This window comes from Sinocyclocheilus rhinocerous, unplaced genomic scaffold (genome assembly GCF_001515625.1).
Source record: "Sinocyclocheilus rhinocerous isolate Xijiao unplaced genomic scaffold, SAMN03320098_v1.1 scaffold682, whole genome shotgun sequence".
Taxonomy (NCBI): domain Eukaryota; kingdom Metazoa; phylum Chordata; class Actinopteri; order Cypriniformes; family Cyprinidae; genus Sinocyclocheilus; species Sinocyclocheilus rhinocerous.
Genome location: NW_015642528.1, coordinates 810557 through 827460, shown reverse-complemented (window position 1 = coordinate 827460; position 16904 = coordinate 810557). Strand labels below are relative to the sequence as shown.

At 37.7% G+C, this 16904-nt stretch overlaps 1 protein-coding gene across 4 annotated transcripts in view; it reads left to right on the top strand.

The window, feature by feature from the left end:
* Positions 1 to 16904, top strand: part of LOC107756108 (rho GTPase-activating protein 32-like) — a 135995-nt gene that overhangs the window by 97491 nt on the left and 21600 nt on the right. For 2 of the 4 annotated variants that reach the window (XM_016573098.1, XM_016573099.1), the window contains exons 6-13: positions 2818 to 2904; positions 5669 to 5806; positions 8404 to 8496; positions 8630 to 8752; positions 8875 to 8952; positions 13423 to 13504; positions 15039 to 15089; positions 15903 to 15977. In XM_016573098.1, coding sequence (XP_016428584.1) covers positions 2818 to 2904; positions 5669 to 5806; positions 8404 to 8496; positions 8630 to 8752; positions 8875 to 8952; positions 13423 to 13504; positions 15039 to 15089; positions 15903 to 15977 — 727 coding nt within the window. The remainder of the gene's footprint in view (positions 1 to 2817; positions 2905 to 5668; positions 5807 to 8403; positions 8497 to 8629; positions 8753 to 8874; positions 8953 to 13422; positions 13505 to 15038; positions 15090 to 15902; positions 15978 to 16904) is intronic. The other 2 variants (XM_016573100.1, XM_016573101.1) reach the window with 2 other exon arrangements.

Genomic DNA, 16904 nt, shown 5'->3' with positions numbered 1-16904 from the left:
TTTGAGCTCTCTTCCGCATATAGACAAAATGACGTCAAAATGCACATTTTGGCAAATATCCTTGTAAACACAGTCGGTTAGGCATATGTCTTAACGTAAACAGTTGAGAAAGAAAAGGCATGTGTATCAGTATATTAAATCCGTGTTTCCTTCAGTGAAAGCAAACTAATAATAAATCTAATGCTCTCAAAGAAAAATACAAGTGCTCACTGCTCCTGACTAAATAACTAGGGATGCTCCGATCGATCGGCCGGAGATCGGTATCGGCCGTTACTAACATTTTATGACTCAATCGGTACTCACTAACTTGGCCGATCTCAAGAACCGATCGCAATTTGATGACGTCAGTGCGTGACAACGTACATGATGCGTGGGGACATAAATGATTTGGCGCCGCAGTCATGTCATCGCCAGTGTGGTAGCCTACTCAATAGCATTAACACAGGCTTTACTCCTTTCCAACTTTATCTGGAATATCACCGTTTTTGTCACTGCAACTTCCCGATCAGGCGAACGAACACACACACACACACACACACACAAAATCGTCTACCTCATGAAAAAAATGTATTTAAAAAATAAAATGTAGTTAATATTTGCATTTATGATTTTTTTTAATCCACCCGCAAATAATCAGAATGCATTTTTTATTACCCGACCCGCGGATTATCCGCAGCACCTGTGGATATAGGAAAAGCAAAATAAGTTTGCTGCTGAAATCAGACGGACTTACTGAAAATGCTAATTAATTCTCTGCCAGCAGGAGGTTCTTTAAAGCGGGAGAAACAGAGGTTTCCCCGGTAATGGCTGTACACAAAGCAGCGCTGAGCTCACTAACGCTGCTTTATCAGGCATATAACATGCAAGATGAAATAAAAATGACATAGAAATTTTTCTAAAGATAGTCTTCCTTCAGAAATACAGTGATATAAAAACACCCGCACCTCGTTTTGATTTTTAAACGTAAATAAATGTATGGGAAACGCATCCCAGAGCACAACCACGTGAGCCCAACTTCAGTCTACTCATCACCTTAACTTTAACTGCGTTTGTAGCCGGCGCCATAGCCAGACTGATAAACAAACACGGACCGGAAGTTAACTTCGGGCCTGGCGCTTGCGCCCGATGAAACCGTCTATATAAAGCTTGAAACATCAGAATCGGCATCGGTATCGGCCGATCACCATTACAAGAAATCGGTACTCAGTATCGGCTGCAAAAATCCTGATAGGAGCATCCCTATAAATAACCTTTGTAACATCAAAAATGATTAATCTATATTTAATTTATACAGTGAAGACGATGCAGTTATTTTACATTTGATTATTTCATTTCTGTAGCGTACCTGAAAATTTATTTTAGACTGAGCTGAAAACCTGAAAAGCACTGTTTATTGAACTTGTGTCTTTGTTGTATTGTATTTATTTTCTACTATTGTTAATAAAAATGTAGATGGTTGTTTAAAATAGATATATAATATCATAATATCGATATATCGATCGATATACTCCTGAATCTAATCGTATCGTAGAATTTTTTTGAGGTATCGGCAAATATCGTATCGCTGGGTATGAGAATCGATATCGTATCGTATCGTGACGAACCATCGGATTTACACCCCTAGTTCTCGGTACCAATTTCGGTACCAAAGCAAAACACAAAAACATGCTAATTAAAAAATGTGACTATACTTTCATTTAATCCAAACTGTGTACATATTTAATTTTAAAGATCTTTTGAAAACCTTCTAGAGTTATTCAGCCAAGAATAAAAACTAACTACATTAGCTAGGAATGGATGGATGCAACCTTTTATACACTCTATCAAGATTTACAGCTTAATGCTTTTCCATTGAGCAGATACTGTATATTTATATTTGCTGTTCCATTCCTCTTTAAATGCAGTTTACGATGTTAGACAAGCATAGAGGCTTTCTGCATAATAATGTTTGTTTTATGTGGGAGTGTGACTAGCTGCACTTGACAGAGATGTAGTCACCCTTTGTTTCTGGCAAGACAAAGATTTTTTTTTCAGTGTTTGTTTGTCTCTCACTGAGGTCATCACCCATCTCACAGTATGAACAAACTCAAATGAGTCACAGCAGAAAATTGTCACTAACAGTGGAGGCATTCTCACACACACACACACACACACAGTCAGAGTCAGTGTGTGAACAGCCTATGATGTAATGGGTAATATCTTAGTTAATATTTGCTGGGTTTGGTAGGAGTATGTTTTATATGAATGATATAAATTAGTCATAGTACATTATTGTTGTTGATGATAATTAATAAAAGTTTTTATTATTTGTATAATGCTATATAATACTGTAATATTAAATATTTATAAATATTCCATGCAATGTCTCAGTTAAAATGATGCCTTAGAAAGGTTTATACATAAGACTGATCTACTTTATTCATGCCACTGAAAAGCTAGAATGGACTGAAGATATGTAATCAGAATATCAGTGACTGCTTTTCATGCAAGGCTCAGTCTGTGCTCCGTCTGTCATGGGTTTCACTCTTTCAGTGCTTCAGTATTTATTATCTATAATATGCAGGCAATATGCTCAGCTGGTGACAAATAATTTAACACCTCTTCTAACCCGAGGAATCGTCTCTGCACCTGACTACATAGAGACACGTCACTGCTAGTCATTTATTCACTGATTGCACCAAAGCTTCTCATAATAGCAACAGGATGTGATAGATGTCTTATGTGTTTTCAGCATCAGCAGCCTGCAGCTGTCACTAAAACGAGAAAGTGCACTGTTCTTTCTGTTCATCCCTTCTTTCATCTTCTCTTTCTATACAGTTAACCCTCGCAGATGAACAGACTGAAGTGACACGGAATGGCCTGGAGTCAAAAGAGCCTGTGTATTTGGTTCAGATCTACTGTCAGGTAAGACAATATCTTGTGTAATAATTTTTGTCTGTGCACAAACACATTGGTGTCTTTGTGCGTTTCATTGCTTCTTGCCGTTTTTTCAGTGTCTCGCCCATTGGATTGCCAAGTTTAAAACTGTAAAAACTTATGAAAACAAGTTTAGCAGAATCTAGTACCAATCTGCAAATGCAAGAGTGTGGTTCTCACAGTAAAGGGAGAGATGAAATCATCTACTTGAGACGCCCCAGTAAAGCTGTAAATTAAGCCCTACTATGAGCTGTTGCTTATAAATTTGTGATGTAGACCTCCTACGTTTTGGCTTTTGGTAGTTGGTTGCTACAAACTTTCAGCCGTCCTTGTTTTACAAAAGCAAGAAAAATAAGCAATAATCCACTCAACAATGAAACTGGACTGTTTTCACTAAATTAACTGTCCCTTTAAATTTAGTGCAGAATTTAAGGAGCTTGCTGCTTGTGCACTTGATTTGAGCGCTGGCAGCTCTGGTTGAAAAGTCAGTGGAAAAATATCTAAAGTCTTGGTTTGTGTGTGGAAACCTCATTCCATCCTGGTGTGTGAGATGTCCAAATCTACAGCACTGCTCCTGTGTTTTTATAAAGGAGAAAAAAAAACTTTAACGAGTCTGAGGGTGCAGATTTGGCCAGGAGCCGTTTGAATGGACAGGGTTCAGATGCACAGGAAAAGTGCTTTAGTTCCACTCTCATTGCAGTTTTTCCTAACAAATGCACTACTCAGTCCCGTATGAAATGCACTGGCAGCAGGAAGGCCGAACAAATGTGTTTGTTTTCCCTATGTGTGCGCTAGTACACCAGCATTTTTTGAGGTCTTTTTTTCCTGGCCCTGATTCAGAGAGATGTTTTTTAGGTCAAATCAAAAACATTGAGATTTTCCATTTACTGTGAATATGGGCTCTGTGGCTTGGAGACTGAAGAAATGAAGGGAAAAATGCAGATATTCCAGAAGAGAGAGGAAGAAATGGATAGGTTTTTAAAAGGGGTAGTGTCATAAATTGATTTGGAGTTCATTAGAGCGGATAATAGGTCTATACAATGTAAATTTAGCAAGAATATAGGCTAATTCATTATGGTCTTATCATATGCAAGGGTCCAAAATTAATTTTTGTGTCTAATCTTCACACCAATGGCAGATACATTTTTACTAGCTATAAAACTGTTTTCAAAATTGATTTGGAATGCAAGCAATGAGTATCATGTCAGTCTCTGTGGTGTATAAAATTTAAACCCTTTTTTGGAACATACATATGCTGCAGTATGTTGTTTAATTAAGAGATCTGATTGGTCAACAGTGGGTCTGCAGCAGTGCACATTGTGCCCTAGTCAAGCTGCACAGGAATGTCAGGATGATTGATGCTTTACACAGGGCAGCCACAAAAGCATTGGGGCAAAGGGAATCCACCATGAGAGGCAGGGATGAGAAAGTTAACACACTCAGTCTGTTCCCACACTCTTCTCCATAGAATCCCATCAGCATATTCTGTTTCATATTCACTAACATCTTCAAATTGGGAATTCTCAGGTGCTTTATACAGCTGCTGATGCATTCTGCTGTCAGACCGTAATGTAGTGTAATTATGTAGATTGAGCCCTTTTCAGGCACGCTCTTGTACAGATTGAGTTCATGTTCTTTTGAATGGTAGTGTACTGTATGTCATGTAAAGTTTGAGGTCGGTATGATTTTTAAATGTGTTCGAAAGAAATCTCTTATGCTTAATGTATTTAATCAAAAATACAGTAAAAGCAGTACTATTGTAAAATATTAGAATTTAAAATGACTATTTTCTATTCACATACACACACACACACACACACACACACACATATATATATATATTAAAATGTAATTTATTCCTGTGATGGCAAATCCGAATTTTCAGCATCATTACTCCAGTCTTCAGTGTCACATGATCCTTCAGAAATAATTCTAATATGCTTAATTGGTGCTCAAGAAACATTTCTTCTTATTTAATGATTTTTTGATGAATAGAATGTTTGAAAGAACAGCATTTATTTGTAATAAAAATCTTTTGTAACATTAAAAATTACTTTAATGTTACTTTTTAACAATTTAATGCATCCTTGCTAAATAAAAGTATGAATTTCTTTAAAAAAAAACAAGCAATAAACTATCTTACTGACCCCAAACATTTGTGATGTAACGGCTTCCTTTTTATGCAACACTTTTTTATCATTTGTTTCATATTAGCCGATAAAATCCAGTGCTCGCCTGCTTAAGCTCAGCCAGTGTTGTTTTGTGAACACTAAACATATCTTTCATCTGATGCAATGTTTTTTCTTCATAATTTTCTGGAAGTTTTATAATACGGTTTTGAAATCTCCCACTGAATGTGTAGTGAACTGGGATTCGCCTTTATCAAACATCTGGGTTCCATATATTATTTTTCCCAAACATTAGTCTCTATTTTCTATTTAAAATTATTAGCATTTCCTTCAGGGAATGCAAATCTAGCTGTAACTGTAAAAAAAACAACAAAAAAAAAAACTGGTTACTGTCCCTCTCCTCAATGCTTTGAATGCTGCTTTGTCCAGGATTAAACACACACAGCTGTAATGTGGCTGCTCTGAAGTGGCTGTTGTGTGTGGTCATCCTGTTGCTACATTGGCCAGATGAGGTTTATCCAAGAACCGAGCCCTCATATTTACCCTGCAGACCAAACGTCAACACTCTCTAACACTTGCTTGTTTACCTTTTCAAGTTACGGCCCTCTTTTACCGCCCCACAGGGACGAAGCTGGATCGTGAGGCGGAGCTATGAAGATTTCAGAGTGCTGGATAAGCATCTCCATCTCTGCATCTATGACCGCCGCTTTTCCCAGCTCCCCGAGCTGCCCCGTTTCGACTGCCTGAGGGAGAGAGCAGAGGTAAGACCCCAAATACTTCTCTTTTAGCACTCCCCTGCGGCCAATGAGACATTTTAGGCTCTTGCCTGTAAACATAGAATGGTCAGAGCTTCCATACACAGTGCGTATCCTGAAAGATGCCCCTCTCAGAGCAGCTATAGACATCTGTGATGAGTGAGTGCTCACTGAGGCTGGTTAACAGCACCTAATGGCGTCGCTTGAGAGACCGTCAGATGGATATCCCTGTAGTGTTCAAAAAAACCTCTTCTCCCTGCTGTGTTGGGCATACCTAGCATTTGTTTCACAGAGTAGTATACTTGAACCGTGGCATATTTTCACAGCTAAACTGATCTGCTTTGAAGTTTGAGTGGCTGATAATGCCGCCCATAATGTTTTGCAGTAATGGAACTCTCCTAGCTGCTAAGTGGAAGCTTCCATGATGCTTTTGTGTGTAATCAGGTGCTTTGAGCTTCCCCATAACAAGAAAACAGCTCCAAGGTCATATTTCACCTATTGGATTGTGCAGTTTTATTTGTAGAGAGATCTTGGTAAAGATGCATCTGAATCTTGAAAGAGGAGCTCGGTATTACAAGCTCTGAGATGATTTTAAAAGGTTAACTGGCTCTGATTTATAGGAACAAACACCTCAAAGGACACACTAATTATGAGGCTTGCCTATGCATTAAATGTGTGATGTCTCACACAAATGAGCCTCATTAGCACACGAGCAAAACATAGCAAATAACTGAAGCAAGCGACCGTATCATTAAAGAACGCTGTTCAATTTCTGTTTACCTACATTCTTCATGTTGTTTTCTAGTATAGTCAACACAAGCAGAGTTCCCTTGGATTTTAGAGGTGCATGAAACCATATCGAGCATGAGAGTTCTCACAGCTGTCTGTTCGGTCTTCTTTGACCTAATTATGCTTCCTTTGCAGCCCCTTTTGGCCTTAGTTTTACATTTTGGTGAGTCTGCCAGCATACGTCTGGGAAAGGAATTGACAGGAGGGTGGATTTTGGGATAGGTTCAGCTGGAACAGATTCCATCAGTGCTCGGTGGATCATGAATAAACTCTTATGGGCTTTCATTGGCACATTTTAATATCCAGCTCTTTTTTCTCTCGTTGACTGGCTGTCCACCAGTCACCAAAACACTTGTCTTTCATATGATATTACATTACACTAATATATATACACTATGGTATCAGACCCTTTAATTAGAAGGTGGTGATGACTATAAAGCTTAGTTAAAAAAAACAGCAATTATTTGAAATATCTTGTGAAATAATCTTGTGTAAATTTGTAAATGTCTTTACTGTCACGTTTGATTGATTTAATGCATACCTTGTGAATAAAAATATAAATTTCTTCCCAAAAAAATCTTACTGACCTCAAGTTTTTGAATTATAGTGTACATTTAGCCATGTTGTGTACATTGGTATTGTTTATATTTGGCCAATTGCCCTCCAATATTTGTCATATGCAGATATGCTGTGACTGAAGAGAAATATTTAAATAACATTAATATTTTTACCATTCTGTAGCAAAGTGCATTAACATATTGAATGTTGTTTTCAACTCATTTTAGCTTTTCTGAAAGAGACACATAGAAACCTTGATTAAGTAATGAGTTATTTTGTTTTGACCTTCCTTGTCTGTATTTACAGTACTACAGATTAATACACAGAGATGCATTATGGCGTTTAAAACAAATTCTGCAGACCAAACTCGGATGTGGAGAGTCACAAACAGAGAGAAAACCTATTTAAGAAAAGCTCTCTTTAATTTTTTCTGCCTAAAAAATCCTGTGTAAAGCACACACACACAAAAACACAATTTCTTCAGAGCTTCTGTAGGCTTGGTGCCGTACCACAATTATTTTTTTTATTTTTTATTTTTTATTTTTTAAGTCGCATGTTTTAACGTTAAGCTCTTTGTTGATGTGCTGACACCCTCCTGTCTCTATTTTCCAATAGGAATTTTTTTTATTATAACTACTGTATTTTTAGACTGATCTGTATGTAATGGGGTTTAAATAGAAGTTAAGTTTTAGAAACAGATGTGTGGTTGAGCTCTTTTATTAGACTGATCTTTTGAGCAGTATAAATATAAGACAGCTCCACCTCACCTCCTTCTGCTATATTAGATTTTATGCAAGCCATGTGGAAGTATAATCCAAATAATTTTATATCTCAGGCTTCTCAGCGTGCAAATGGAGCCCTTTTAAAGTAGCCACAGTCACCAAACATACACTCCAAAAAACAATAACTGCTATGCCGCAAATAAATGTATACCAAGCTTTTTATGGCATATTTCACTGAAGAAACTAGCATTGTTTCTGAGAGTGTGTAAAAATGCAAATGCAGCTGAGTTGCGTACTCATAATATGCTTAGATTTTAATTCTGCATGTTTTATGTCGAAACTCTACACAGTTTCTACACAGAAAGCTGCATTCCCTGCACCTACCCTATCATTTTCTAATGAAAAAGTATGCAAACTCAGGTTTATGTGTGCTTTTAACCTCCCTGTAAAAGTACTCTGTATTTATAGAATTACCCCCTTGGAAGTTGTCACACTAGCTTTACCCTCCCTCTCTCGCTCTCTTTCTCACAACAGGCAGTTTCCCAGATGCTGATGGCTTACCTCTCCCGTCTCTCAGCGATTGCTGATAATAAGATCAACTGTGGGCCGGCCCTCACATGGATGGAGGTACTGATTTGATACCATTTGTGCAGAGATAGCGGATTATTCACTTGAATAATCAGTGAGGATGAGGGATGTTCACTGAACACATATTCAATGTTGCCATTAGCTGGGGTGTCATTTTTATCTCTTTCTCCAGGTTGACAACAAAGGGAATCATTTGCTGGTGCATGAGGAGTCATCCATAAATGTTCCAGCTATCGCAGCGGCCCATGTGATCAAGCGCTACATTGCCCAGGCAGCTGATGAGCTATCATTTGAGGTGACTGGGATAAAAATGAAGACAGATTAATGCAGTATTGAAGATGTGTGATTGTCATACTAATAATAATTATTTTGTGAAGAGTCTTGATTAATTTTTCTCTCTCCCTCTCTTTTTCTCAGGTGGGGGATATTGTTTCTGTAATAGACATGCCACCCAAAGAGGACACCACCTGGTGGAGAGGAAAACATGGTTTCCAGGTTTGTTCTGCATGATTTAGCACTCTATTTCAAGTGTACATGGCAGTTTAGAAATTGCAGGTAGAGTCCCCCTGGAGCAACTGACGATTAAAGGTGGGGTAAGTGATTTACAGTGATGGGATTAGGAAAAAAAATACATTGATAAAAATGGAAATTAATTTTCTGGTTACACTTTATTTTAAGGCATCCTTGTGACTGTGTAATTATACAATTAAGTACTGAGTAATATTAATTAACAACATGTGCTTAAAGGTGGGGTAAGCGATTTCTGGTAGCCAATGTTGACGTTTGAAATCACCAAAACACATACATACACAACCCAGGCAACGATAAGTAAACAAAGCAAAACCAATGTTACACCGTGTCTACACCGGACGCGAGTGGTGCGGCGCGACAAAATACTATAGAACTCATTATAATCAGTGATGCTGTCTACACCATAGATATATATACATATCTATGGTCTACACTGGATGTGGTGCGGCGCAACACGACAAATCCCCGGCAGAAAACTGCTGCTGCGTTCTATATATGACTTATTGACACAAATTTCTAATGATTTTCAACAGTCGCTTTGTCGCGTCCAGTGTACTAGACAGACTTTAGCTGTTGTGGTGTGGTGCGGCGCGGCAACTGTCGTGTCCTGTGTAGACACAGTGTTACTCACCTATCGAGAAGAAACAAAGCAACCTCGGCGTCCGATTGCAGGCCTTCCGCTCCTTGAGTTCTCACCAGCGCTGGAAAGCTGATCCGATATTTACACGGGTCCTACTTCTTGCCTTATCGTAAGCCTTCTTTTGTTCCGCAGATGTTTTCCTCTTTAGTTTTTTTATCCGCCATCTCTATCCTTATCGTAAGCCTTCTTTTGTTCCGCAGACGGTTTCTTTTTTTAATATTTTTTTTTTTTTATCCACTATCTCTATCTTTCTGTCACTCGGCTCGGCTAATGTCTGTCCTGTGCATTGAGCGCTCTCTCCTCCACATCGCATGAGTAGACACGCCCCTTACTGCTGATTGGCTACAAGTTTGTTTTGGTACTCGGCCCGACTCTGTTTTCTAAAGCGTTTTTGAAAAAATACATACCCCACCTTTAAGTGCTTTCACTGTGATCACAGTAACTCTCCAGTCTTCAATAAGGCTTGAACCTGCAAACTATGGGTTTGACAGCCCACCACTTGGCTACTATGGAGGAACTAGAAGTGCTATTTAAAAATAAAATGAAGAAACAATTTAATAATTCAAAAATAAGAATGTAAATAGACAAATATCTCACTTTTTATATTGACAAATAAATAGTTTATTCATGAATTCATGTTTAAAATTAAACTAATGATTCATTTAAAATAATGCATAATCAAGTAATTTTTCAAAGTGACAATAGACAAGAGATTGTTTAAATGTTTAAAATGGACACTTTGAATTTGCAAAAAACAGACATACTGTAAATTAAGTTGTTTTATTTACGTTTAAAATTATTTCAATCCTAAAATTTATCAATATAAAATAATGCATTAATAAAACTTTTTTCAAATTAACACAGACAAATATTAAATTGATTCATATTTAAAATGATAGTTAAATGTTATACTTGAATACATCACTTTTCATATCAAATAGACATTTAAATTGTAAAAAAAAAAAAATTGGAGTTAATTGTAAAAGTAACATTTTAAATTAAGTTACATATTCTAAAAAAAAAAGCATTGCTTTTCTTAATCCATTTGGCAAATGCTCTTTCAAATGCTTTGCCACCACCTAGTAAAGTGTCAAAAACAAGCTGTGTCATTTCTCATATTACCGAATATGACTAACAAAATGACTCGGTTGTCAGTGTAAACTATAGTCTATGTGTAAAAGAATCCAATCCAGTTTAATAGACGAGTTTGGCTCATTGTTCACCCGTGTACATGTGTGAGACCCACTGGTGAGTCACTTAACATTCTGCCAATCTGCCAAACTGTGCTCTCTTATTGCCCCATGAGCATATGCCCAGCATATGCCCAGCATTGCCGTCTTTGTTTGGCCCTGTTGGTATTCAGTGCTTTGGCACGTTATGCCATTTCTGCATCTCCAGTGAGTCACAGCTAGGACCTTTGTAGGGAGACCGGTTCATGGTGGCAGATGTGTGCTGGATCCATCGGGGGGCAGCCTGACACTGAGCTCTGGCAGCATACAGCTGGGCCAGGTAGCCAGCATCTGTCTGCATGGAAAAAGAGTGCACAGCAATGCCAGCTGTCACCACGAGAATCAGCACACACTGATGTCAGCAGGGTCGTCAAGAGTCGTAATCAAGCTCTAGTGTAGAAGAGACTGAGCTTTGCTAAAATGTCTGTGATTGGTCACAAAGTCAAGGTTATACTAATACACATGGTTAATGTTTTCTGCTAGATAAGCTCAAATGATACAGAAAACCCTGTCTTTTGTCATGGACTTGATTCATAAGTCTGCAGTTGGTTAGTAGGTGATAGATTGATAAAATCAAACTTTAGTTAGTAAAATATGGCAAGCATGTACATTTGGCTCTGTGTGTCCTTTTAGTTTGTTCATGTTTGTTTGTGAGAGACTGATGAACTTTGAATCTTCTTTCAGGTCCTTTTATCTGCAGGTTTATAAGTTAGGCGGCCTTGAAATTTATAAGCCTTATGCTATTGTTTTCAGAGATTTTTTTCTTTGATATGAAACTGGAATGTCTCAATGAAGTATTTGGTTTTTAACCCCCCACCCCCGGCATCCCTCATTGTCCTGGCATTAAATCATTATAATTAGCAAGAACAATGTGGAATGTATAACAGAAAATTGCAAGCATTTGCAATCATGCAAATAGATCAGTTAACGTATTTTCAGTGGCAATATAGCAAATATAGCACTGATCCCAACTTCAGTTTACATGCAGCACAATTCAAGTGTAATATGCTTTTATTTTTAATTAATTATTTTTCAAGCAAAGACACATGAAATTAATCACAAATGATAGTGAAGACATTTAGAATTTTATAAAATTTCTATTTCAAATAAGTGTTGTTCTTTTGAACTTTCTATTAATCAAAGAAGCATAAAACAATGCATCATGATTTCCACAAAAATATTAAGCAGCACAACTGTTTTCAACACTGATAATAATACAAAATATTTTTGAGCACCAGATCAGCATATTTGATTGATCTCTGAAAACTAGAGTAATAGCTGCTGAAAATTTAGCTTTGTTGTCGCAAAAAATAAATTACATTTTTTAAATACATTAAAGGGGTCATATGATGTGATTTCAAGTTTTCCTTTCTCTTTGGAGTGTTACAAGTTGATTGTGCATAGATAAGATCCCTGAAGTTGCAAAGACTAAAGTCTCAAAACCAAAGAGATATTCTTTATCAAAGTTAAGACTCTGCCACACCCCCCTAAAACGGCTCGTTCTAACACGCCCCCACATATCTACCTCACTATATGGAAATATTTGCATAATGCCACCCAAATGTTCACGCAAAGAAAGAAAGCGTGGTTTCACTAACCGCAGTTAGTGTTGAAGCAGCCATGTCAAGGAGACGCTGTGTGTTTCTAGGCGAAAGCAAAAGCACTTTATTTGGCCTTCAGAAAGTAGATGCATTTAGGAATCTTTAAAATTACTTACAACAGAACAGCAATGCATTTTATGGACGACCGTTTCGTGAACCTAGGAGAGGAGGTAATTCTGACTTTGCTATGAAGGAGGGGGCTTTGTAGAAAACGAAGCGTTTGAGAGAGGCGGGGCATAGAGGACCGTACAGTATGTACAGTATTTGAAAAATAATGTGTTTTTTGAACATTAAAGCATGTCAACATATTATGTTACACCAAATACACAAAATAATGATCTTTAAAAAAGCATCATATGACCCCTTTAAAATAGAAAAGTGGAAATTGAAATCTTAATTGAAATTACTGCTATTTTTACTGTATTGATAAAATAAATGTACCTCTGATGAGATTAAGTGGAGACTTTTAAAAATGCCCCAAAAAGACCCCCAAATTTTGAATGGTAGTGTATATTATTATTTTCCCAGCTCTTCTAAATGAGTTACAAATCATTCTAGATATGCTAATGCAGCATGAAAGCATATAGATGCCTGTTTTTACTGTGCTGTACACTTCTTTATCACTCCAGGGGCTCAAAATATGATCATTAATTAAATGAGATAGGGCTGCATTTTTAGAAACCTCTAGTTGTGATAAAAAAATTTAATAAAATAGTATTAATATAATCTAGCAGATATTATCACGACTGTCCATAAAAATTTTCAGAATTCATTAGTTTAGCTTATTAGTTTGTCTCTTTAAGAATTATTGTAATATATTAACTGAGTTATATTTTGTTAAGACACAGTAACATGTTATTTTCTGAATGTGACTAAGTGCAGAATGCAGAGTGATATGATGAGCGTTGGCATGTCTGTCTCCAGAGAGAGAATAAGCTTTTCAAACCTTCTTTGCTCTTCACAGGTTGGCTTCTTTCCCAGCGAGTGTGTGGAGCTGATAAACGACAAGGTCCCACAGTCTGTTACCAACTCAGTGCCAAAACCAGGTACCACAAAACACACACACATACCTCAAATCCTGCTGGGACAGCTCATCAGTTCCTCTGCACATGTCTGTATTAACCATCCCATAACAGCTTACTTCTACTGCAGGGCATTATAAACCGCAGCAACCCAGCAAACATCATCAGGAAACTGAACGCAAGGTCACACTTGCTGTTCATACGCATTCAGATTCCTCCTGAGGCTGCTGGGCCTTTGAAAAGATGCAGGTTTTGGAAGGCTAGCTTGTTACTCACGTGTTGCAGTGAGATATTAATCATATTGGAGAGCTAGAGAGAGTGGATTGGAGCAAAGTGTATAAGAAGTGACGTGTTGAATCAGCCATGGATCAAGTCTGTGTGGTGTGTGTATTTGAGTGAACTGGAACAGGTGCTGATTGGAGACTCTGGGTCCTGTTGCATGAATCACAGATCTTCAAACCTCCATGAAGAGAAGACTACAAGCTGCTATTTGAAGTTTTAGAGCCTGTCGTCCTTGGGAAGGGCACAGCTGCTTTTTAAGAAAGTGTCACTTCAGATTTCAACAAATTGGGTGTGAGACATGCAAGGTTTTCAGATTTCGAAGCACGTCATCAACACACTGCATGGGAAATTTGTGGTTCACACCCAGTCTACATTATTTTTTTCCCCCTCCCTCCTCACGAAGGAACCCTTTGACCCTTTTCATTTATTACATTCATAGTTGAATCTGTGTTGCACAGTTGTTTGCTTTCCCTCATTTCACTCCTAATGGTTTGTTGGAGAGTGTGTATGTGCCTTTAATGTACATCACACACTGTGGCACAGAATGGTACGATTTATTCCCTCTATTTACAGAATATCTCACTGGCCGAGCACTAAAACGTCAAAAGAAACAACTTGATTAATAGAATCTCAAATGGACTGTTGCTAGCTTTCACAATCATAACATGAGCAATACATTTAGTCCTATTTGGAGTGGCTGTGGACCATGCGGACTGCTTTAAGAGAGGTCAAGTTTACATCATAACTTGGACTAACTGGCCTGCCAAGCTGTCCGGAGACTTATCCATCACCTGCAGCCGTTTCTGTTTGGTTTTAGCCATTTTGTGTATCAAATCAATGCTTATTGGCATCCGCAGAGGGGTGAATCATCTTTATCATCATCATGACTCATCGGACCAATCAGAATGCTGGCTTGCAGTGGGTGGGTGGTAGGGCTCTGTGGTACACATTGTCTTGTAGGAGTAATAACATTGCAGAGGTGCAATGATGTGGCACAGCACAGCGTAATCAGCCCAAAAAAAGAGCCCTGGGGCTCTTGGGCGTAATTACAGCAATGCTTTTTACCGTTTCATTATTAAGGCCAATGCAAGAAACAAATGAGGTACATTATTAGCTTTGACTATGCCGAAGCTTTTTGCTGGGGTTTAGAATATTTTTCATTGCTTGTACATGTACTGACTCTGACACTGTATTTGGAATGTATGTTGCATTGCTTTGCACTTTGCATGCATGTGTGATGTGTTATTTGACCATGCTTCCTCCACTGCTCCCTCAGCGTCCCCCTGCTCTGGTCTGCGGCCGGCCTCCTGGAGTCTGTTCCCACCCTGTGCGTGCTGGTATACTCTCCCCAACGCCTCTCTTTTTGCCTTAAAGGGCTAGTTCACTCAGAAATAAATAATCTGTCAACATGTGCTCACCTTTATGTTGTTCCAAACTCATATGACTTTTTTCTCCATGGAGCATGGATATTTTTATTTTTGTTTTATTGTATTCTTTTTTGTTGTATTTTTATTTTTTTATTTCCTTTATTTTATTTTTGGTTATCTTCTTTTGTTTATTATTTTGTTGTTTGTTTGTTTGGTTTTTTTTGGGTAATGTCTTGTTTTTATATTCTTTTTTCTTTTTTGGACATTTTTTTTTTTGTATTGTGTGAGCTGGAAAGAGACTGGTTAGCATACCGGTTTGGAAAGACATAAGGCCAAGAAAATGTTGATCATTTCATTTTTGTGTTAGTCACACGCCCACCATCTCCTGCTCTCTTTTTTTCACACGAACACACATACACACACACACACACACACATACATTTTCTCACTATCATTTTTATCACACTTTCTCCCTGCATGCATAAGTTGTCCTTTGGCAGTATTTCTCTTGCATTGCAGTTTAGAGCACTCTTATCCATGTTAGTCTAGTGTTTGTCTTCACATGCATTTTACTGCACCGTCTTGTTTATTATCATTTATAGCAGCTTCAGAACTGTTGTGAAACTTTCCCAATGGCCAGGAAATGTGGAGTGAGGGGGGAAACTCTCCTGAAAGACTTCTAAGCTAATAGAGCTGCATGTGCAGCTGTTGTTCTCATGTTCTCTAACTTGGGTCCCTCCCTCCCTCTCCCCTTCTCTCCTCCCGGCATGCAGATTTGGAGATGGAGAGTGTAAAGCAGGACAGTGCATGGGCACCCGACCCATTAAACCCCTACAGGCTGAGCTCAGGTAGACCAAACCGTTTATCCATGTACTACGTCTAACACGGGCTAACCCTGAACTCTCCTGTGCATCTCCGCACAGTCGTCTGCGGCTCACGGGTGCTCTGAACACTACTGGCACTCTGTATCTTTAGAATGTAGTTTCACTGGTCTTTCCTAACACCACGTGTTAACTATATGAAGATTTGATGCAAGCACAACAAATATAGTCTTGTTTTTCACTTAACACTCTTCTGGTGTCTCTAGTATGTGACTTTGACCCTTGTCTTACAGATTTACCCTGATAGCACTTTCTCTCTCTTTTGACCTGCATTTGAATGCATGTTACTGTTTAACAATGTTTTTGCATATTATTTTACTGTAATACTGCCGAATCGTCTCTTTTTGTAGAGATGCATGATGTGTAGTGACTATATCGGCTGTTGAACAATATTTAATTGTGCATGCTTATTTTCCCCTATTTTTATGTTTAGATTACCTTTGGCGTCATTAAATGCTAATTTGATTAATTTATAAGAAGATTTTTTATTTAAGTATAGAATTGTAATGCCATTTATCAGTTATCAGCCATAATATGCAAATATTGGCCAATGTTGTATATTTCATTGTGCATACTCATTATCCCTATCGTTACATTTAGATGATCTTTGCCATCAATAAACAGGCACTTAAAATTGATCTAAAATTAATGTTATTAATCAAAAGTTAATAATAAAAATCAATTTTCATACTGTGCACTATAATGTCTAAAATCATGAATCATTTAAATTGATTGATTTTAGTTTTTAGTGTTTAATTTGTAATTTATGTAGAGAAAATAGAATATGATTTTATTGTCTGTTATTTATTGCTTGTCATCCATAACATAAATTCTAGTCAATACTGATAATTGTTTTAATATCATTGCGTCTCTACTTCTTTGACTGTGTCAACA